The sequence below is a fragment of the Paralichthys olivaceus genome, chromosome 3 (genome assembly GCF_024713975.1).
Source record: "Paralichthys olivaceus isolate ysfri-2021 chromosome 3, ASM2471397v2, whole genome shotgun sequence".
NCBI classification, from domain to species: Eukaryota; Metazoa; Chordata; class Actinopteri; order Pleuronectiformes; family Paralichthyidae; genus Paralichthys; species Paralichthys olivaceus.
Genome location: NC_091095.1, coordinates 20350290 through 20372437, shown reverse-complemented (window position 1 = coordinate 20372437; position 22148 = coordinate 20350290). Strand labels below are relative to the sequence as shown.

The window sequence follows — 22148 nt, the reverse complement described above, 5'->3', positions numbered from 1 at the left end:
TCAGACTGGTAGATAGTGGACAGGAGGTATTGACTGGACCGTTGTGTGAAGCTCGATGTTTTTACAGGGCCATCTGAAGAAACACTGCTCACATGACGGGAATTGTATTATCTGCACATATTTACCTCGTTTGTCATTTGTTATTCATCCAGTAAATTCATATAATTCTCTCTTTTTTTACATTTTCTGAATGCATGTCATAGTTTTGCTCAACATCTATGGTCTTGCGTCGTTGTCCTATTAAATATTGAATAGATACAACTTCTCATTTAAAATGTTTGCTAAATGTGTGTCACTTGTTGAATCTGTTTTCTCATTTGCTTCCTTGCCTAAAACATGCGGTTAAAATAGATGCTAGTTTAGTTACTTCAATTCCAAAAGAGGTTCAACATTGAACGCGGTTTGCATCAGTTTGCCTGTTATGAGCCAGTAGTCTTACATTCATTCAAGTTAAAATAAGCTCTGTATTCTATGTGAAATGAAAAGATGAAGTTTAAAATGGAATATACAATGAATATATAAATATAATTTTGTATTTGCAATTTACCATTTTGCATTTATATATAATATAACAATATTCTATCTGAGCGGTTCCATTTGAGCTTTTGCACTTTCAGTTTATTTTATTTTTCCTGGCCCCTCTACATGTTAGAACCATAATTTTACACATTAAATGTGTTTTTTCATTTTCCCTTTTCTTTCACTGTAATGATGACCGATTATTCCTTGTGGTGTCGCAAAGTAACATAAAATAATATTTGCTTAGTTTAATTATGAGCAAACATGTACATCCTCCATAGTTTCAGGGTCATTTGATATCCAAGCGTCGGCTGCAGAAACGAATGAGACGTGGTTCCGCTCGCTGTCACCGTCGCCTCACTTCCGCAGTCGACCTGTGGTTGCCACACGGGTTGCCATGGTAAGAAACGTCCACACTCACTAGGCCCCTTATTCACCACGGGCGTTGACTGACAGCTGTATGAACCAATGCGCGGTCGAGAAACAGGAAGCTGACCAATGGAAATGCAGCAAAGGGGGAGCTGATGTTAGGTCGAGAGCGCAAGGAGCGGCAGCAGGTCCCAGCAGCTGTGATACGGCAGTGAAGCAGACTAATGGTAAGAAAAGTACCAGACACAAATACTTTGATTCGCTGCCACCAAGTGAGCCTCGTAAATGTCCGCAGTCTGCGTGTCGTCTACTTTCAGTGAGTCTATTCAATGCACGGCGGTCTGCTCTCTTTGTGTGGGCACGGTACCGTTAGCAACGGTGCTACCCGCAGTGCTGTGTGTTGTCTCCTAGCATCACAGCCTGAGACTAAACATCCTGCTCCGGGTGACAGCACAACATTCATGTACCTACAGGGTGACACTCCAGCGAGATGTCTGAGCTCAGCAACAATAATACAATAATAATAGTAACTTTGTGTAGCACTTATCTGAACAAGGTTCCGAAGTGCTTCACAAAATCCATGGCAAAAAAAATGAATGATTAAAAATAAAAGGTATTCAGTTCAGTTCATAACATATTAAGATCAAGGACTTCAGATTTATAAAGAAACCCAACAGTTCCCACAATGAGTCCTTTGGTGACTGTGGAGAGAAAAACTCCCTCTGGAAAAAAAAAAAAATCTCTTGCAGATCCAGACTCAATGTGGGCAGCTATCTGCCTCCACTGGTTGGGGTGAGAGGAGAAAGATGGGGAGGAGAGGGGGAGAGAGACCAGGAACAGTTCTTTTAACATCATATTTAAGCTCTGTCAAACTGGTTGTTGAAAATAATAATCTTTAGTTGTACTTTGGTGTCATCAGGTGTTTCGGCCTTTTAATTACAATAATGTTAAAAGCCGAACCTGAGGCTGAAGGTATATTTGAAAATCTACAAAACTATTGCAGCTATATGATAGAACCTAATCGTTTTGAGTATATCATTTGTTTGATCGCTCTACAGACCCAGCACGAGGCGCCACTCATTCTAGTAACATGGACAAATACGAAAAGGTGAACAAAATCGGGGAAGGCTCATTTGGAAAAGCCCTCCTTGTCAGATCAAAAGAGGATGGACACCAGTATGTCATCAAGGAGATTGGCATATCAGGAGTAAGTTTAATGCATATGATTTCACAAGCTTTACATGTAACCAGTAGAGCTCGCTTCCACTACCACGTCCCTTCATCCATCCTCTTTCTCTTTTACCTTGACAGATGCCAAGCAAAGAGAGGCAGGAATCTCGAAAAGAAGTCGCTGTTCTTGCCAAAATGAGTCACCCCAACATTGTCCAGTATAAGGATTCTTTTGAAGGTATTCACATGAATTAATACATCACTTCATGTCTTCGCAACAACCAGAAAGAACCACAGAGATGAGCTTCTGCACTTGTTTCCCGATGCACTCAATATAATGAGTATAACATTGCTTGGCTCTGAATTCTCCACTTTTCAGAAGGCGGCTGTCTGTTTATTGTGATGGACTACTGTGAGGGCGGAGACCTCTTCAAGAAGATCAATTCTCAGAAAGGAGTACTGTTCTCAGAAGATCAAGTAAGCCATTATCTTTTTGAGAACACCATGAGCTTCCAAGACATACTACTACTGATGACAGGCTGAAAAAGCGTTCATCATGTATATCACATTGATATTGCATCTTAACTGATGCTATTCCATATCTTTGTACTCCAGTCTTTGACATTTATTTAGACTATTTTAATGTTTCTGTATTTTACCTAAGTGGTTCAGTCATTGGATTTGCAATCGTTTTCCTTTGCCTAGATCCTGGACTGGTTTGTGCAGATTTGCCTGGCACTGAAGCACGTTCATGATCGTAAAATACTGCACAGGGACATCAAATCACAGGTATTGCTCTACGCACCACATGATCTTTCCTCACTGATTACAAGCAATGATTTGTCATTTATCATAAAAATCTACCTTTCATAATGTCTTCACAGAATATTTTTTTAACAAAAGATGGGACAGTACAACTTGGGGACTTTGGAATAGCAAGGGTACTAAATAGGTTTGTACTTATGTCATCTAAATAGATCAGCAGATCCTCATAAAGCCAAGATTTGGGAATAGTTAATCATCCAACAATTTGGTTTTCATTCTCCTCTCATTTTCAGCACTGTAGAACTGGCAAGGACGTGTATAGGAACACCGTATTACCTATCACCAGAGATTTGTGAAAATAAACCATACAACAACAAAAGGTAATAACTTGATGCTCTGGAACACTATGTTGTATTTGTAGCATTTGTGGTGTAAATGGATATGTAATTGTTATCCTGAGGACAAGCACTTTGCCCTATTGAACAATGAGTCATGCATGAGGTAATGTTAATGAGTTAGAGTTGGTGGCTCCTGGGTGATGTAAAGGTATCATGTCTCTGCTTTATTGAGTGAACCTGCCTGTGTATATCTGCAACAGCAAGCAAGTATTGATTTTAACATGTGTGTAATTGAATCCACTTCAGTTACAGCCAATTCATTTAATGAACCGACGACTCAAAGTTCAATGTGGTGTTTTCTCAGCAATCAATTATTTTTTCTCTTCCGAATTGCAAACGACTGACAAATGTAATCCTACCCCTGAATTTTTCCCCTGCACAATCCATTTGTATGCTCTCTCCTCTTACTTTCCCTACTCTCCCTCCATCTGCAGTGATATTTGGGCCCTAGGGTGTGTCCTGTATGAAATGTGCACTCTTAAGCATGCAGTAAGTATTCAGTGTGTGAGTGGTTTACTAAATAATGTGGCTATGATGTTTTTTATATATTCTGTATGTTTAAGGGTTAACAAGCCTAATTTCAAAGAATGTGTACCGATATGTGTTTCCTAAAAATTTCAATCACACCATTACTGCACACAGTATGACTACTTGGTTTCCCTCACTGATATCTCCATACGGCTCTGCTCTGCTTCTCAGTTTGAGGCTGGCAACATGAAGAACCTAGTTTTGAAGATCATTCGCGGCTCATATCCTCCCGTGTCTGTTCACTACTCCCAAGAACTCCGCTCTCTCTTGGCACAGCTGTTTAAACGCAACCCCAGAGAAAGGCCATCAGTCAGCAGCATCCTTGACAAAACGTTCTTGTCCTGTAGGATAGAGCGATTCCTCACACCACAGGTACAACTTGTTGAATACTGTCTGAATTTTACATCATCTAGGCTGTATATGCATTTTAATAGAATTCTTTACTGATTCCAGCTCATTGCTCAGGAATTCCGCCACACTTTCATTCACAAGCAGCCTAAAGCGGCTGTGCTGCAGGGAGCACCAGGTAAGTAAGAACTGCTACTGAATTTGAAATGTGAGGATACTTTTTAAAACTTAGAGCCTCTTTAAGTTTTATTTTATTCTAGGATCTTTCAAATGGAAAACATTTTTTTTTTGAAAAAGAGTGTGTGAGACAACTGACTTCCTCAATAAAGTACTCTTATGAGAGGTATTTGTTGAAATCCTACACTGCTTTAACATTACAGTACTGCAAGTACAGAAAGAGATTTAGAGCTGTAAAAGACTGTTGGCTTCCACACACACCTCCCTCACCTGTGAATGAGTCTTGGTCTCACATTGTCCTGACATTTTGTGTCAAATTAAATAGTTTCATTTTATATAGTGTAGGAAGGTTTGCTGCCTCACCCCAAATCATACTACTACAGGGAACTAAGACCCGTTCAGACCTGGTGTTAACATCTGTCCTGAGATATCTGATCGAGTACCTGTCTCTCAGGCAGGATGGAGCAGTTTCTGATCACTACTGTTTGCAGTCATTTTCATGCTTTTTTTTAATTTGCAGTATTGATACTTACTTATTATTTTCAGTCAGCATGGTCACACGCAGTTTCTGCTGTTTTTTTTCACTTGCGTGAGCAGCCAAGCGTCCTGCCGCTGGGTTCATACCACTCGCCCCAGCCCTGAAGATCACCAAACCAGCCAGCAAATACGGAGTGCCTTTAAATGCAAGAAAGTTGTCAGATGTAACCAAAAAGCCTGCGGAGAGGAAACCAGCTGTGAAACATAAAGCAGTGAGTAGGCTGTAAAAGTGAAGCTGATTTTTGAGCTTCACTCCTGTTTTGTTTTTTGCTCCACGTGTAAAAAAAGCTGTGTTTAACATTGAGCTCCTAGTCTGGCATGTTGGAGGCCTCTCCCATTTGTGTGTGTGAGTGTCTGTCTTAACATCATAGTGTGTTGGCAACCTCTGAACCCCAGTGTCATATGTTGCTCAGGCCCCTCTCCCAGCACCCTCCCAAAGAAGAGAGGACAAGGAAGAGAGGAAAAAACATGAGGTACAGCTGAGAGCCCCACATAACTTGAATTTACTCTTGGATTTCTCTCCTTTTTCTTTCCCCATTTACACACACATTAAGCTGTGTGTCTTTATACCAGCATTTTTAGTTTTCCCTCTGTCATTATGCTTGATTCCATTTTCATCCCCCGGCTCTGTCTGGAGTGTTCTGCCTGATTTCTCTTTAAACCGACCTTTCCCTCCTTGCCTGCCCAGTGACAGAGCTGTCCTCCTGCCTCTCAAAGTGGGTGTCTTAAAGATGCCGTTGTTGTAATTGACATGCTTTTTCCTCACACTGCAGGATGGGATCAGAAAGAAAAAGATGGAGATGATTGAGAAAGAAAGGAAACAGAGAGAGCAGGTGAGCACGGTATCAAGTCCATATTTAAAGGCTGTTATTGTCTTCACACTTTCAGTTGTCTCTGTTATCTGTATCATCTCCAGATGTTCCTGTTTAAAGCAGAACAAATGAAGAGATATGAAAAAGAAAAGGTGAGTGGTACACACAAGCAGTTGGATATTATTATTTTTGTTCTTTTATGTACTAAATTAAGTCACTTCAGTGCTTTTGCAAAGGGTCAACGTGATGTATGTTTCTATCTTGAAATGAAACCGAAGGCCCTGTTCAGACCTGTTATTAAATTCCATCCTGAGAGATCCCATCACAAGCGGTCAACTCTAAGTTTGTCTGTTCACACCTGGTATTGAAATAAATCCTGAATGTGTCTCCACTGACCACTTGTGATCAAAACTAATTTCCCAACTCTATTTGAAAATAAACACTTGCATCATTTGTGTTTGACTTAATTATGTTGTTTGAGAGAGAGAGAGAGAGAGAGAGAGAGTAAAAGAGACCAAGCGGGAGGGTCTGAATGAAGTGATACGCGTCAGCTCTGCCATCAAGACAGATTTTACCCATTGAAAAAAAAGGCATCAATCATCATTTGTTGGTGAGTGTTGATATTGTGGCTACAAACAAATCAATGTATGCGCTCTGAGAAGCATAAACGTTTGACTCCTTGTGAAACTGTAGCAGGTTAGAGGATGACAGCTGAGTAGGCAATCCAGTGGCCCAGAACACCTTGGTGTTCACACAGTAAAAAGAATGTGGTCTGAGTAATTAGATCTCAGGAAGCATGCAGGATACATTAGGGTTTGTTTAACCTCTTGTGATTGGATCACCGAGGATGCATGTTAATCCCAGGTCTGAACGCAGTCTATAAAACAGTGATCTTTTACAGATCACTCGTATAAACCAAGCCAGAGAACAAGGCTGGAAGCATGTTCTGAGTTCTAGTGGAGGTAGCAGCCCAGAGAGGAAGGTACTGGACATCCATTTCTGTTTAATAAAACAAAGATCTTCTACTAGAGGTCCTTCTTTTACATTTAAATACAGCATACACACAGCTATCCCTTCTTGCTCTCAACAAACTTTTTCTTGCAATTTCAGTGTTTCGTAGGTGGTCGAAATAGGGCTGCAGGTGTTGGTGCCCCAGTCCCAGGCTCTGTGCCGAGCAAAAGCCCTTATGAACACTACCACGCTGCTCTGGATCAAATGTCTAACCCTCGGCCTAAAGACATTAGCAGGGAGGCAGCACCAAGCAGTCCCGTTCGGTGAGATCACCCGTTTACCTCTTTCGACAGGTTACGCTTAAAAAAATCATCGTATTAACTGCATTATTTGTGTGTGTGTGTATATAAAGTGTACCTGCTGCTGCTGGCCCAGTGCTGCCCAAAGGCCCTGCCCATCTCTTAAACCATGATGCAATCAAGAGAGAACTTCAGAGACTGCAGTTCGTTTCTGTACAAGCTCGCATCAGTAGGTCAGTCAAGTAGCCTCTCTCTCGAATCAGTAAATAACACTACACATCTGTTGTCATCGCATTTAAATGTGTAGTACTCAGTGTCTTATTCTGTTTCCAGGCAGCGTGGTCAGGTGGTTCCTGGCCGTGCTAATCAGGTTGAGGAGTTTTTACAACGTAAGAGAGAAGCTATGCTCAATAAAGTCCGTGCTGAAGGACAACTGGTACGTAGTGTGACTTATACTGAAATGTTAAGGGTCACCTCACTGAGTGTTGAATTCTTTCTATTGATATATCAACCCTTTTCCATCTTGTCGACTATGACCTTTCACAAACTGTGTGTGTTCATGAATCTGTTTCAAATAATAGGGATTTAAGAGCTCCATTACATTATTGCATCAATTCCAGTATTAACACTGAATCAAACAATACAATGCTTTGGAAAATTGTTGCTATTGCAGTGAGAATGAGCCACTTTTAATCATAGTTCAAAAGCCATGATGCTATCTATAGTAATTTACTTGCCTGGCATACATAATGGTAAAGACTTAAAACAGACTATATAAGAAAGAACAAGAAAGAACCTCAATCTTATCCATCAGATAAGAAATGGAAACTGTTTCTTTCAGTTTGTTTCAGAGCTTTTCTGCTGCCTAGTTGTAGAATATACTGCCTACAAGTATCAGCTGTAGCCTGGTGTTCCACTGGTGTTCCACTGGTGTTCCACTGGTGTTCCACTGGTGTTCCACTGGTGTTCCACTGGTGTTCCACTGTGATCAGGCACATACTGATTCCATAACGTACCCACCGGCCACACTTTATGTTACATTTTTTTACAGACATAAAACTGAGTCTGATGCTGCAGTTTTAAAGTGAAAGTGTCTGCTCCGTGCAACAGAGGAGTAGAGCGTGACTCAAGTTACATTCTCCTGTCTGACACCAACTAAGTATTGACTGAGCCCTACAAGGGGTTTAGATTTTTCTGTCCAAACCCAGTGTCTAGCGCTGCACACAATGAAGCAGCAGTGGACTTTCATAGTCTGCGTAATTAAACATTGCACACAACTTCTTGAGTGAATCTTTTCTTGTTAAATGTCCAGTGTAATCTGTAACACCAGGGGTTGTAGTGAGTTTATTACCCAGTGACATCCCTACTGCACTTGTATACTATTACAGGGGACTTCTGCTGAGATAATTCTGTGTGTTCATCATAAGAAGTGGCCTCACTTACTTAAATGTTGTAATTTGATTCAGTATTAATATAAAACTATTCATTAATGCAGCTTTAAATATATCCTGGCCCCAACTCATGACTGTTGTTACAGTTGGATGTAAGGCATGCGTCCTTTCTAAAATGTGGTTAAATCAAACGGTAAACAGGGTACCCGGCAAAACCTGGCTGCACTCTATGGAAGCCGGGCTGGTTCGGCTCAGTGCAGGAGACCCAGAGCAAACAAAGAGGAGGAGGTAGGAGCCCTGGCTCGAATGCCCAGCCTCACTCTCCACCTCACTCATGGCACGTCTGACTAAGCACGTCTCTGTTTGCACTAAACTCCCTCTAGCACGTCCTTAAATCAACCCAGCAGCTCAGACCCACGCTGACTCCTTTTCATAATGTACAGTCTCCCTCTGTCCAATGTGAACTGACTGTTTTTAGTTTCCCCATTTAATGGCTGTTTCTCTTCACAACGATAAACAATGAATACCATTGTTTTTATTTGTTTTGTGTTTTGTCCTATTTTGAATGACCTCAGCTTTTCAGTGTCTTACATGCTTTTTGCTTTGAATGGAATACACAAGTGCAAGCATCTTTATTGCACTGAAAATTGCATAACTATTCTGCCTGAATGAATGGTCTGTTATAGATGCAAACATCATATGTATTGAATGAAGTGTTCGTATTTTACAAGTGCTACCGGTGTATGCTATTTTTTTGTAATTTCTTTTTATGTGACTGCAGATATCAGTACTGCATCCTAATAATTGTCTGTGTGGGTGTGTATACCACACAGTATGTAACAGTCTTCTATTTGTTGTCAGGAGTACTTGAAGAAACTGAGGCAGATCCGCTTGCTGAATTTCAATGAACGTCAGCAGATCAAAGCTCGACTCAGAGGAGAGAAGGTTCAAGGCTCTTAGATTCTGAGAATACCTTCCAAAAAAGTGTTTACTGTTTTTCTGTGACACTGTGGCTTATGGCGGTTGTTTGTGTTTGTTTCAGTATGACAGTGATGGTTCAGACAGCCAGGAGTCCAGTGAGGAGGCAGAGCTCCGGAGAAAGAAGATAGAGGCTTTAAAAGTGAGTCTGTGAGAAATGTGAAACTTTTATATTTTATATTTCTCAATGTTTATTTAAGAACTATATTTATTTTCAAAATATTTCAGTGTTTCCCCTGGATGGATTTGTATCAGCAGAGGTGAAGCCAAAGTCATCAATCACATCATTTTGCCCATTCCCTTGTTAATGCTAATTACAGAAAGGCCCCTAAGGTGTTCCTGTGACATGGTGTTAGAGGTGCGCTATTCGATAGATTCCCCCGCTCCCCCTTTACTCAGCCTTCCCCATCTTCCCCAGTGTGTGAGACCTTAGCTTCTCTGCTCACAAACTGGAAACAGGATGTCCACTCTAATAACGTTAACTGACACACACGGTAACAAGATATGAATGAAAGAAAACTGAACGCGCAAATGTTAACGTTCCTCTTATTTTTTGCAAGCGCCCATTGCAGTCCCAAGCATGATGCCATCTTGGTCAGCTGCCCATGACACCCATACCTAGATCCTCGTTAATGGGCTCTCCTCTCTCATCCAGCTTTAACCCAAAATGTATTCACTTCATCTCTGGCTGCCTCACTGTGTGTTTTGCTCTGTTTGTGTAGACTTTGTGTGTGTAAACTCTTCCTCACTCTCAGACGTAGAGAGAAGCTGAATAACTCCCTAAATGTTGGTGACATTCTTATGTAAATAAACATGCATGGACACCTTATTGAGGTCAGCTAAATTATAGAGGCAATGGTACATTTGGTATAACTACTCGACCAGCACAAATGCCAGATGGAGATATCAAGATAAAAGATAAAATGGCAGCTGGTATGAAGGGATTTTCACCTGGAGGAAACAAGATTTGATTGGAGACCTCTTATTTTGATCATTAAAACTTCGTCAAAGCTTCACTAGACATCATTTTGTATGTTTATCTGTACTTGACAGGCCCAAGCAAATGCCCGTGCTGCTGTTCTGAAGGAGCAACTCGAGAAGAAGAGAAAGGAGGCATATGAGAGAGAAAAGAGAGCTTGGGAGGACCATGTAAGCTCCTTCATTTGTTTTGGTTTTAAGATAACATTCCTCTCTCCGTAAGATTACCTGGCCTTACTGGCGCAAGTATAGTCTAATGATGGGTATTGTGTTTTATGGAAGCTTGCCGCTCGGCAGATGAAGGTTGGCATGGCAGCAGGAAACGTAGCGGCGGCAGCAGGAAACGTAGCGGCGGCAGCAGCAGTAGCAGTCCCAACTACCTCCGACAGTCCTCTTCCACAACCCAATCTGTCTCAGCCAGAAGCAGTTACCAACACTCCGGCCCTGCCTCCATCCAAAACCTCCACCCCAGTGATATCCATGACTGCTGCCCTGAAGAATGTTGGAGCAGTCAGTATACATTTACAGAGTCCTTCAGGCCCTCTATCATGTGTTTCTTGTATGTATGTATTACTTGGCTTGGGTATATACTTTTTTAATTTTGTGTTTGTTAGATTACTCCACTAAAAGAAAACTTGCCTGAGCTGGAGACTGCAACAGGCATCCAGGTGAGTGTATCAGTTATTAAAGCAACATTGTGTAACTTTTATTGAGCCACAGCGCCCTCTGCAGCCACACATGGTGATTTTTCCTGTTGGGCTCTGTGTTTGAATGTACTTGTTTTCATGCAGAGAAAAAACAAATCCCATCAATGTGTTGAGCTGCGACTGCGTAGTCCCACTCACTGAACTGAAACACAACTAAACTGTGGTTATTACCCATGGTCCCCGGCTTCCTGAAGCAGAAGAGCTGCCAAATACACCAAACTCTGTGTAGAATTCTTACTATTTTAAACGTTTCCTAACCAAATATTTGAGATAAATGCTGTTTTTATTGACTTCTAAGTCCTTTTAACTGATCCATAATTCAGCATCACTCTTGGACTTGCTGGGCCTGGCTCTGGCATTGTACGTTGCAATTTACACACTTCTCATAGGATATAAGGAAAAAAAGTTGCATTGTGTTACTTTAATGTTCTGGACTTAGATTTCTATGATTACATTTTTAGAAAGAAAGTGCTACTAAATCCTTTTCATCTAACAGAGTGAGAAAAAGCAGATACTGCACCGACTTAACCAGAACCTAAAAGCCCAAAGTCCAGTGGAGGAGGGAAAGGAGGCGTCTCCACCCCCTGCAGAACCAAGTCCTGCTCCCCAGCACAGCCCGTCTGACACAAAGAGTCGTCCCTCTTCCAACGGAGACCGAAAGAAGTGGGATGCAGCAGAACTGCCTATACTTCCTTCAGCTCAGCAAACCTTAGAGGAAACCTGTGCCACAATGATTTGTGAGTTATTCTTCCACAGAATAAAGCTCTCATGTCCCATTCATGAACAGAAACAAGATTATTTATATCCCTCTATGCTGGTGACAGCCATTGGCCTGAGGTGTTATCATTATCGTGTGCGTTGTTCTTGAGGGAATGTCTTCAAATTTGGTACAAAACATTTACTTGGATTCACAGATTAATTTATTAGATTTTTGTGGTACAAGGTCAAAGGTCAAGTTAACTGTGACCTCTTGTTTTTGTGAACATGATATATCAGCAACATGGAATTTCATCACAAGTGGCAAAAGCATTCACTTGGACTCAAGGATGACCTGATTTAGAATTTGTTCAAAGGTCAATGTCACAGTGACATCACAAAACCTTTTTTGCTTCATGCACTGGTTTGAATTTGTTTTGTTTTATATTTTGATAAAGTAAAATTCCTGGTGAACCGAACTTTAAGTATTTTTATAGGGTATATTTTATAGGGTATATTTTATAGGGTATATTTTATGGGGTATATTTTCATTTGAAACGGCCACAAATTTTATTTAGCTTTGCTTTATAGCACATATTATACTACATGTTAATACTTGTGCTGTGGCCACAGTGAAACTTCTTATCATGGAAGTCAAACATACAAGTGCATTCACAAAAGGTTTTGCTCAGTTTATCAACCTCTCTTACCAGACACCTCAGTGTCTCCAGACGAAAGGCCATCCTCTGGTGGAGACAGGAAGAAGTGGGAGGCAGGACTTCCACTTGTCCTCTCTGTAGCCCAACAAACTCTAGAGGAGACCTGCATCAGAACCATTGGTGAGCTCTCTTCTTCCTAAGCACATCTCTCTGAAAATTATCAGTGGCAAAAGAAAACATGTGAGACCTTTTTCTTTTTGCGTATGTATGTGTCAGAGCAAACAGCGGGTGAAGTTATTCGGATGGATATGCTTCAGGAGGAAATTCAGAGGAAGATGTGGAGAGCGAGTCCAGACTCTCAAGTTCTTCGAGTCCTTCGGGAGGCCGAGCTTCAGCCTCTCACCCAGCAGCTGGAGAATGTCTCCATCTGCCTTGGTTAGACTTCATTCAGTTTTCATGTTCTTACCATCTAAGCCATACAAAACAATTATCATGTAAACTCAAAGCTTTATTCAAGTAATTGTTTATTTGTTCTCTCCCTTTATGATTAGATATGTCTAAAATAGATTTTAGTTTTGTCATATTTTCATTACTCTTCTCTTCATTTGACTGTTCCATTCTAAGATGTTGCTAAAAAATGCAACTATCTTTCGTAGTCAGACTTAATCAGTTGTACAATATTGAGGACACACAGCACCTCACAATTATTTACATCATGATTTGGACAGCAAATACCCATTTTTTTTTTACATTTCATGGGCTGTTTCAGACTCATTGAAAGTGATGATGTATATTCACTCACTGCTGATTATTCTTCACAGAGAAGTCTATCCAGGCTGCAGTACCTGAGATAGAGAGGACACAGAAAGAAGTGTTGACCTCTGCGCCAACACCATCTGCTGTGCTTCAGAGCCCTGCATTTGAAAAGGAGAGTTCTGCTCCAACAGAGGCCTCACATCAGGAAACTGTGTCCAGAACAATCGAAACAGTGACACTGTCACCCAACCTCACTGAGGCTCACGGTATTATTCAACCTTATATTGATCCGATCTTCCTCGTTTCAAAGTATGTATATTTCAGTGCAGTGCAATCCTATCTGGCCTGAACTCTTCCAGATCTAGCAGACGTGGAGTCAGTGATTCTCGAGGAGACACTGAAACCGGCCTTACATCGTCCAACTGGTGTGCAGCAGGCATGGGAACAGGAAAACCAGCAACCAATGTAACTTTTCATCTTTATCATCATTCATATAAAGAACTTTGCTGTTTCACACCAAAATGAAAACATATTGATCGTTCCCTGGTCCCAGTATGAGTTAAGCTCAATGTCCCAGTGCATTTAAGTGAACAAGGTCCTTGTGTTTCAGCTTATAAAAGGTTAGATTTTTCTGTGAACAATTTCATACATGTTTGTGTATTTCACTTATAGGCCATCAGAGGGCAGTCAAAGATCAACAGGCACAAAGGAGGGTGAGAGGAGTGTGGAGAAACCCACAGAATCTTCCAGTAAGATGAATTTTTAGAGAATTAAAGATGATTTGTTTTTCAGCATGATTATCATCTAATTAAATCTGCCCCCTCCCTCCCTCTCCCCAGGTTTACCACAGTGCGAGGAGCCTCTGTTTATGAAGTTGTGCTCTCCGGCCCACAGACGCACTGCTGCCCTCTCAGTGCTCTCAGCCCAGTCCTCTATGGATGAATCATCGTCCTCTCTGGCCTCTCGTTCACGCTCCGTCTCACCTCTGCGCACCAAACACCACAACTCCCTCCTCATTGGTCTCTCTACGGGCATGTTTGATGCCAACAATCCCAAGGTGATCACTGCCTGAACATAATGCATTAGATTTTTGTCTGGTAATCACCTTGGTAATGATGGAAAGAATAGTGGGGGTAATCTAAGTATAATTTTTTTATGTTGAGATCCATGACTGTTTTAGATGTAACAATGAGCAGCTGTTGCACTGATTGAGAAGTTCACTCCTGTTCTTGTTCCAGGTGTAATGCTGAGGCTTGTGTGGTATTTTAGGAAGGATTTCAGTCTTTATTAATGAGGGGGAATGGAATGGAGCTGGTGCCATTAATCACATAGTCTAAACCGGCAAAGGGGCCTGAAAGGACAGAAAAGACATCCATCAACCTATATCTATCATTACCTTCACCATGGATATTGAGATCTGCAGAATCTAGCTCAACATGTTTTATATCCATACAAAGAGCAACATAAGATATGAATGAGACAGGTTTCGTCACTGTGCTTTTTGGGTTTGTTTGTTTTTTAGTAGTTCCATTTTCTACATTTCATATGTGTCACCACACCAGATCCCAGCGCACTAAACATTTACTCATCACCTTATTTTCACATGTAGGGCCATCAAAATTTCACAGTTTACTTTGTGCTGTCAGATGCTGCGGACCTGTTCTCTCCCAGATCTCAGTCGTTTCTTCAGTGCTCAGCAGGACTCTGCAGTGGCTAGCAATGCTAATGTTGCCCCAGACAACAACCTGGAACTCGAGGACCTGGATGAGGCGGCTAAAGATGACGACCAGTCAGAGACAGAAGAGTAAGACGAACACAAACAAAAGAAATCTCAAAGACATTCTCAAAACAAACATTGTCAGCCCATAAATACTCAAACAGTGAAAGCTATGTGTTCTATGTTGCAGTGTGGGTATATTAAATACTCTCAGTGGGTAAAAAAAATGCTGCACGTTAAGAAGACAGGTCATTTAATAGTGTTGGATATCTTGCCTTACTCATATTCTACCATTTTCAATGTGTCAGAGACAGCATTCGAAAATTGGGCAGGTCCAGATGCTATCAATACAACCAGCTAATATCATATATTGTATATAATAAGATTATACTTTGTTTCCTAGTGCATATGAAGATGAAGACCTGCAGGACATCAGGGCCTCAATGGAGAGACTGCTGCAAGAAGACGAAGACTTAATGAGGGGCCCTCCAGAGGTTGGAGCAGGAGACTTTAATGGAAACCCTTCAGAGAGCCAAGACAAGGAGTTTTTTAATAGGATAGCAGCTGAGATGGATCAGGACAACAATCAGATGGCTGTAGATAATGACGACGAAGAAGATGATAACGATGAAGAGGAGGAAGAAGGTGAAGAGGAGGAGGATGATGAGGATGACGATGAAGAGTGCTCCAATGGCAGTCCGGGTGATGTTGAGGCAGGGGAGTTGCTCACCAATGGCGTGGGAGATGATAACCACAGTAATAACAGCCAGCTCAATGAGGAGTGGCAATCAGGTAGGAGGAATGATGAACTCGCAAGTGTTGTTTTTTTTTAACACAATTCTTCATATTTCATTTATTAATTATTTCAATGCAAGAACAAACACTGATTTTACCACTTTTGCTGACATAAAAAGCTTTTAGCAGCAACAATGGCCGCTATTTTTAGTGACAGATGATATTTAACAACAGATGATTCATGCCTTCAGTTTGTGACCATTAAACAAAAAATGGGTATTTTTTGCTGTCTAAGCATCTCCAAGACCCAAAGTGTAACAGTGTTATGAGAACTGATGAATCCTGCTGCGTTATAGATGGCAGTGAAGAGGAGCAGGGTGGAGACGCTGAGCATCATGACAGCATCTTCAGTCGACTGGAGGAGCTTCGCTTCAACCTGGAGCAGCAGATGGGCTTCGAGAAGTTCATTGAGGCCTATAATAAGATTAAGGTACAAAAAATGTGTTATTTGGCTCTAAGGGAGTTTTCACACCTGAAATACTGGACCATAGTCCAAAACAATGTTTATGTCTCTTTGACATGGTTTAAAGTTGATCCAGATAGATTTGGTTTTATATTTTACTTTAGGGAGAGCACTGAATTTGTATGATATATGTACATCCTGTTGTCACTGCCTATGTGGGCTGCGTCAACCTATACTAAACATTGATTGGTTTGTAGATAAGCATAGAAACAAATAGTCTTTTCAATGAAGAAAATGAAACAACCTGTTTAGTTATTTTATTTCATTGCTACTGCAATGTCATTATGGTATTACTATCAGAAAAATGAACGTTCCATTCATCAAAAATGATGTTGTCGAAGGACCAAACAAGGGAGGTGTGTAAGCATCTTTCATCTTTCGGTCATCCAAACATCTTTACAGTTGAGTTTTAGAAGACTGACTTGATTGAATGGATGTCTTGTTGTTTTGGTGCTCAAGGCTATACATGAAGATGAAGACGAGAACATTGACCTGGGCTCCAGTTTGGTCTTAAGCATTTTGGGAACTGAGCACCAGCATCTGTATCCCAACATCCTGCATCTAGTGATGGCAGATGGTGCATACCAAGAAGGTGAGCAGTAGCTTATTGTATATAATTAAGTCCTTTCTATCACTTTCATTGTGTTGCTGAAAAACAGCTTTTCTATAATTTTCATTGCACCATAACAGCATGTTTTTTCTAAAAATGTGCATTTTCCACTGCACACTTTCCCCCTGAGTTTCTGTCACTTGCGGGTTGTGAAGCAACTTAATTTAAGTGAAATGCACCTTTCACACCATCTGTCAGCTTTGTCTTGCTCTGTGTCAAGATGGATGTAAAACCTCATGTTTTGATTCTGACTTGTTTCCCTCAGAAACCTTCGGATACATGTTCTCTCTGAACGTCTCTATTTGACAATTCTTTAGTTTTCTATTTTTACTCTTGTCAGAGGAAGAAGAGATTGAGGATGCAAATGTCAAGTATCTCCTTGGAAAATGTATCTCATCATGGCTCCCATCCATACTGCAGTAACACTTGCTATATTTTGAAATTTAACTGAGGCAGCTATCAGAGAACAAACCCATCCACTGCAGTCATTTTTTATAGTCTGTCGGTTATAATCACATTATCTATTCCCCCTCATGTTTCAGAGGTCACAGCTCTGGGTTTAAAGTCATTTGTGATGCTCGTTGTTCCATTAAATATTTGGTTGCCTCATTGATTCTCTCTTTATTTAAATTACTCTAACCAATGAACCTCTTTAATGAATTATCTGTCTCAACGTGATTCTTTGCTTTCTCTCTTGTAGATAATGATGACTAATGTTTTCTGCAATGGAACTGCTGGCAGCCATGCTGGCAGCTACGACAATCTGCTTGCTATCTGATGTCTTCCCATGACGTACATCATTGGCAGAAGAATCTATGCATGACATGTCGCAGCTGTGTATCCGACAGTGTTCCACGCACACTTGCATGTTGATTTACTAGTAAACTCAAGGATGTGTTTCATACTTTTGACTATCAGCAACTGACACTCTTTTCTAACCAGTGTTCATTCAAAAAGTGCATTATCATTTACATGTAGTTATTTACCAAAGTTTATGGTTCTGTCAGATGTTTGTGAAGCTTTGTCTGTTAGTGAATCACACACATGTATTGTCACACTGATTCATAGCCGAAACTATTATGTCACAATTTGTCGTTGGTTGTTCACATACATCTGGTCCTCTCAGGTGCTCTCTCTTTCTAACTGTAACACACACTCAACCATAGCTTCAAAACCAGGTCACCCTGGAAACAAATGTACCATAATTTACTCAGAACCAATGGAACCTCCTTTTCTTAATACAATTTTCACCAAACAAGAAGTTAAATAGAATACAAGACATTTTTCCACATTTCTTACTGTTTCAGTTTACCCATTTTAATCATTGTAATTATATGATAACTGTGAGACTGTTGACTGCTGCCAAGCTACTGTAGCAAGATTATGGCACTGAGTGTGATGATGGAGAGCCTGGTTAGATTTATGTTCAGCGCAGGGCACTGATAAGTAAGCAAAGATACAGATATTAACAATAATTCCTATATGACTACAAATTAAATATTGTAAATATTTTTTTGAAGTAATAAAAACTTTTTTCGAGAACCTGACGTCTCATTCTCCAAATTTATTTTTGTTTGAATTATGCTTTTTATTGAACATGGGGGAGCAACTGAAGCAAACAATGTGTACCTGTAAAGAGTATACAGCATAATGCAGGTCAAAGTTTTATATATATATGTATATATAAATACATATAAATAAGAAACACAACACAACAACACATCTACGTGATACTGCCCTTGTACAAAATAGAGATTGTGTACATACTGTATAGTTATGATATGTTCAAGGAGCATAGAGTAAAAAAGAATAATATAAAAAATCAATATGCATTATATGAAGGTTGTGACCATCATAACCTCACTGCCATGAACATTAAAAGGTATGATTACGCATGGACATATAAATGTTTACAAATTAGTTTACAATATAGTTAGAGTATAAAAGTTGCTTTTATCAAAATAATTTTATTGAAAAATGTGATTATAAATGGTCAAAAGAAAATCATTCTGCTTTTCACAGGTCATCAGACTGCTGCGCACACTAGACTATTTTCATCCACAGCCCTTCTGGAGACCACTCACCCCTCTGTCAGCTGGAAAGATTTATTTGTAGATGCAGCCCCTGTGGAATAATATAACACAGGCCTCCGGTGTTCTAACACTGCACCATGTCTGATTTAGTGTGGCAGGAGGAGTGGGCGTGTTTCCTATGAGTGGAGCAGAACCCACCAAATGACTTTAACATCCTTCCAATAAGAAAAAAAAGCAGAGTGATAATGGAGCTTTGTAGCTTGTCATGCCTTTAAAAGTTGTTGCACTTGTACACCTCTAAAATTGCCATTACTCAACTGGTCATTAATTCCCCATGTGCATGACCATGATGTTTGACAGAGTGAAGATTTTATCATTTTCATCATTTTTCTTTTAACTGCACATTTCTCTTTTGTCAAACAATTACATACATGTGTGAACTGGTCTCGTAACAGATGAATGATTAGAAACTGTGGAAATCATTTAAATTACAACTTGTAGGTAGTGATGCTGCAATTGGAGGAAATGAGGAGCCAACTCTATACTCGTCATGCCTTTTTTTTCAACAAAAGGTCATTTGATTCAACATTCAAGTTAACAAAAATGGCAAATTCAAGTAATAGGGATGTCAGGAGCTGAAACCAGACCAACAAAGAGGAAATAAACTATACAAAAATCAAGTTCAAAGAGAAATCAGTGTGGAACAGAGGAGGGAGCTAATATGAAAGGCAGGATGAGCAGGTATTTTGTAGTCTATCCCAACAGTGCAGCATCATTCAGTATTTATGCTGCATGATGGCACTTCATTTGTTTGTTTGTTTGGATTTAGTAATTCTGTTTTATGTCCCACTGTGTGGCTTGTATTATGCATGGGTGGGCATTTTACCTCAGTGGTGATTTGCATTTAACTTATAAAGAGGAATATGAAGCATGTGGAGGTGGAGTGTCTGTACAAATACCACAATGAGAGCAAGTGTTTCTTTGAAGTATTTAATTAGGGAAGCTCATTATTGGCTCAGTTTGGAGTGATGATGTAGCACCAAGCCTGGTTTTGTTAATACCGGTTGGTTGACTTCAGTTCTCCAAACAGGTCAGTTTGATTTCATCACTATAATCAGGAGGTGAAGTATCTCCTCAGGGATTTGTTTGTGAATGCTAGAAAATGTGATCACTTGGCTACAAAGAAAACAAAAAGATAGATCAGAACCTGCTACAGTCTAATACCCTCCCACATAATGTCTCTGTCTCACATTATACGAGCTGAATTAAACCCTGGCTTTGAATCATCTCTAAGGCTTGTGTTTGTCTTGATACCAGCTCTCAATGGAGAAAAAAGAAAAATCGCCCCACAGAGAAATATATGCACTCAGGTGCTATCAGGCAGCATTCATTGACATTCAGCTGTGGTCCCTATAATTTAATTCAAAGGCCGGTTGCCTGAGGCTGATTTAATACATTTAAAAGCCTTATCAAAGTAGTACAAGTAGAGATTACAGGATGTGAGTGCCATGATCTTAGCACGTACTACGCCAGTGAGGTTTGATTTCAAATTAAGACATCATTGCTTTAAAAAAGTTAATTATACACAGTCGTTTTGTGGTCAACTTGTGAGCAATGCTACAAATTGTACATCTGTGATTTAAAAACACTTTGCTCTTTAAAAATGACATTTTATTTTGGTATTTTGTATTTCAGTACTGAACAACTATTTATATTGATGTGCTGCGCAGGAGAGGATATATACTGTATTTCTGTCCAAGTTCATCCCTACATTGAAATTGGGACATACAGTATGTCTTGTCATATCCTCCCCTGCTTTCTCATTCCCATTTATAGGCAGTATCACAGCTGTCACCTACATCCTATGAGTGTGTGTGTGTGAGAGAGAGAGCGAGAGACAGCATTAATCTTATTTTATGCCCTCAGGTGCAGTCACTTTGGAAAAAATATTACCTTAGTAATATTACCTTGCTTCCCTGAACAACTTTAAATAATGTCCACATTTAACAATAAAAGTCTGAATATGTGCAGGATTTGAGTGTGTGGTAATACATGGGGGTCAAGCAGAAAAAAACAGAGGGCAGGGGCCTTTGTCTCAGTGGAGGTGGAGGGGCGGAGCGCGGCCTCATCTCAGTGAGGAAATATGACCTGAGGGCTCCTGCCAACTCCCATGGGATCAGATGTGACAGAGGAGCGCTACCTCCATATAAATCTTCTGCTTTATTGCTCTGTTCCTCCTCTCCTTCATCTCTCCCTCTTGCTCAATATGCAGTGTCCTCTGAATGAGATAGAGATAAATCACATGTTTATTGTCTGGCTCACTGTGTCACTCACTCTCCTCTCCCCCAAGTACTCGTGTGCCTGCAGTGCCTTCACTGTGAAGGTTATTAGGAGTCAAAGGTCTCCTCTCAATTTATTTCTGTAATAAAAGCAAAACCTTTGGAAAAGTTCTTCCACTCTCCGTGTTTTCTATTTCGGTCTCAGCCAATGACGGACAACAGTTTGATTTGACCTCAAGAATACATACAAGCTACTATGATATAATGGATAGATTGAGAGATAACTTGATAGATAAATTGATAGATAGATAGAGAGATATGTAGTTAGATGGATAGAGATATAGATAGATATATAGTTCGATAGATATAGTTAGATAGATAGATACATAGATAGATAGATACATAGATAGATGGATAAAGAGATATATAGTTAGAGAGAGAGAGAGATAAATAGTTAGATAGATAGTCAGTTAGATTGTTAGATTGTTAGATAGATAGATAGATAGATAGATAGATAGATAGATAGATAGATAGATAGATAGATAGATAGATAGATAGATAGATTGTTGCCCCAGGACTAAAACATGGACCACTAGATGTCCCTATTCACTCTCTGGAACAAATGTAGCCACAGCATATTGCACAGATAAGAATCCAAGTGTGTAAGAGGACCATTTGTTTTCGTCTATCATGTGCACACAACAGAACTGTATGTCAGAGCTTATCTGTGCTGATGCATGAGAAAAACCAGCATATATCTATGATCATTTGAGTTACTGCTGCATGTAACCAGAGTATCAACAGTGCTGGCTTCCACTGAACTACATGTGTCTGTCGGTGACATGGAATTTGAGCTGAAAACGAGTTATTTCCCAGTGAGTGTGTGGAAAGATGCTGCTTCTGTCACATCCTTCATTACATGTCATTAAACGACACACAGCAGTCACGCCCTTTTGACGCCGCCCTATGGAGCGCCTCGGAAATTTGAGCTTCCTACGCTCTCTGCTACGACTTCAATTCGGTTGGAAATGTGATAAACAAAGTAACATAATCAGTGGGTGTTCTCTTTTCTTACAACTGCATGTTAATGGGGGGATTATTGTTTCATTTTCAAAAGGTTACGGCTAAAATGCTTCCTCAATTTTTGTGTGTGTATTATCTAATTTGCCATTTTCCCCGCTGCACTTGAAGGCCACACCCCCTCCCCCTCTCC

The 22148-nt window shown here is 40.3% G+C and overlaps 1 protein-coding gene across 3 annotated transcripts; it reads left to right on the top strand.

The window, feature by feature from the left end:
* Positions 1-955: 955 nt before the first annotated feature.
* nek1 (NIMA-related kinase 1) lies at positions 956-18165 on the top strand. Of its 3 annotated transcripts, XM_069522432.1 has the most exons (36): positions 956-1115; positions 1947-2095; positions 2200-2296; positions 2438-2535; positions 2764-2847; positions 2943-3010; positions 3117-3203; positions 3656-3710; positions 3921-4121; positions 4203-4275; positions 4872-5023; positions 5225-5284; positions 5585-5644; positions 5728-5775; positions 6525-6605; positions 6734-6897; positions 6987-7106; positions 7207-7309; positions 8466-8552; positions 9126-9209; positions 9307-9384; positions 10296-10391; positions 10503-10730; positions 10835-10888; positions 11424-11664; positions 12337-12462; positions 12559-12717; positions 13104-13304; positions 13398-13503; positions 13711-13787; positions 13878-14095; positions 14685-14842; positions 15159-15547; positions 15847-15980; positions 16473-16605; positions 17324-18165. In XM_069522432.1, exons 1-36 carry the CDS (start codon positions 980-982, stop codon positions 17335-17337), a joined length of 4419 nt encoding a protein of 1472 aa, XP_069378533.1. In that variant the 5' UTR covers positions 956-979; the 3' UTR covers positions 17338-18165. The 3 variants fall into 3 exon arrangements, with proteins under 3 accessions (XP_069378533.1, XP_069378534.1, XP_069378535.1); XM_069522433.1 differs by lacking the exon at positions 5225-5284; XM_069522434.1 differs by lacking the exon at positions 8466-8552.
* Positions 18166-22148: the final 3983 nt, after the last annotated feature.

Excerpts from the sequence above, each read along its gene's own strand:
- nek1 (XM_069522432.1), top strand. The coding sequence starts at position 980 with ATGAACCAATGCGCGGTCGAGAAACAGGAAGCTGACCAATGGAAATGC. Across the intron at positions 3,011-3,116 it reads ATAGCAAGGGTACTAAATAG|CACTGTAGAACTGGCAAGGA; the intron begins GTTTGTACTTAT and ends TCTCATTTTCAG. Across the intron at positions 5,285-5,584 it reads AAGAGAGGAAAAAACATGAG|GATGGGATCAGAAAGAAAAA; the intron begins GTACAGCTGAGA and ends CTCACACTGCAG.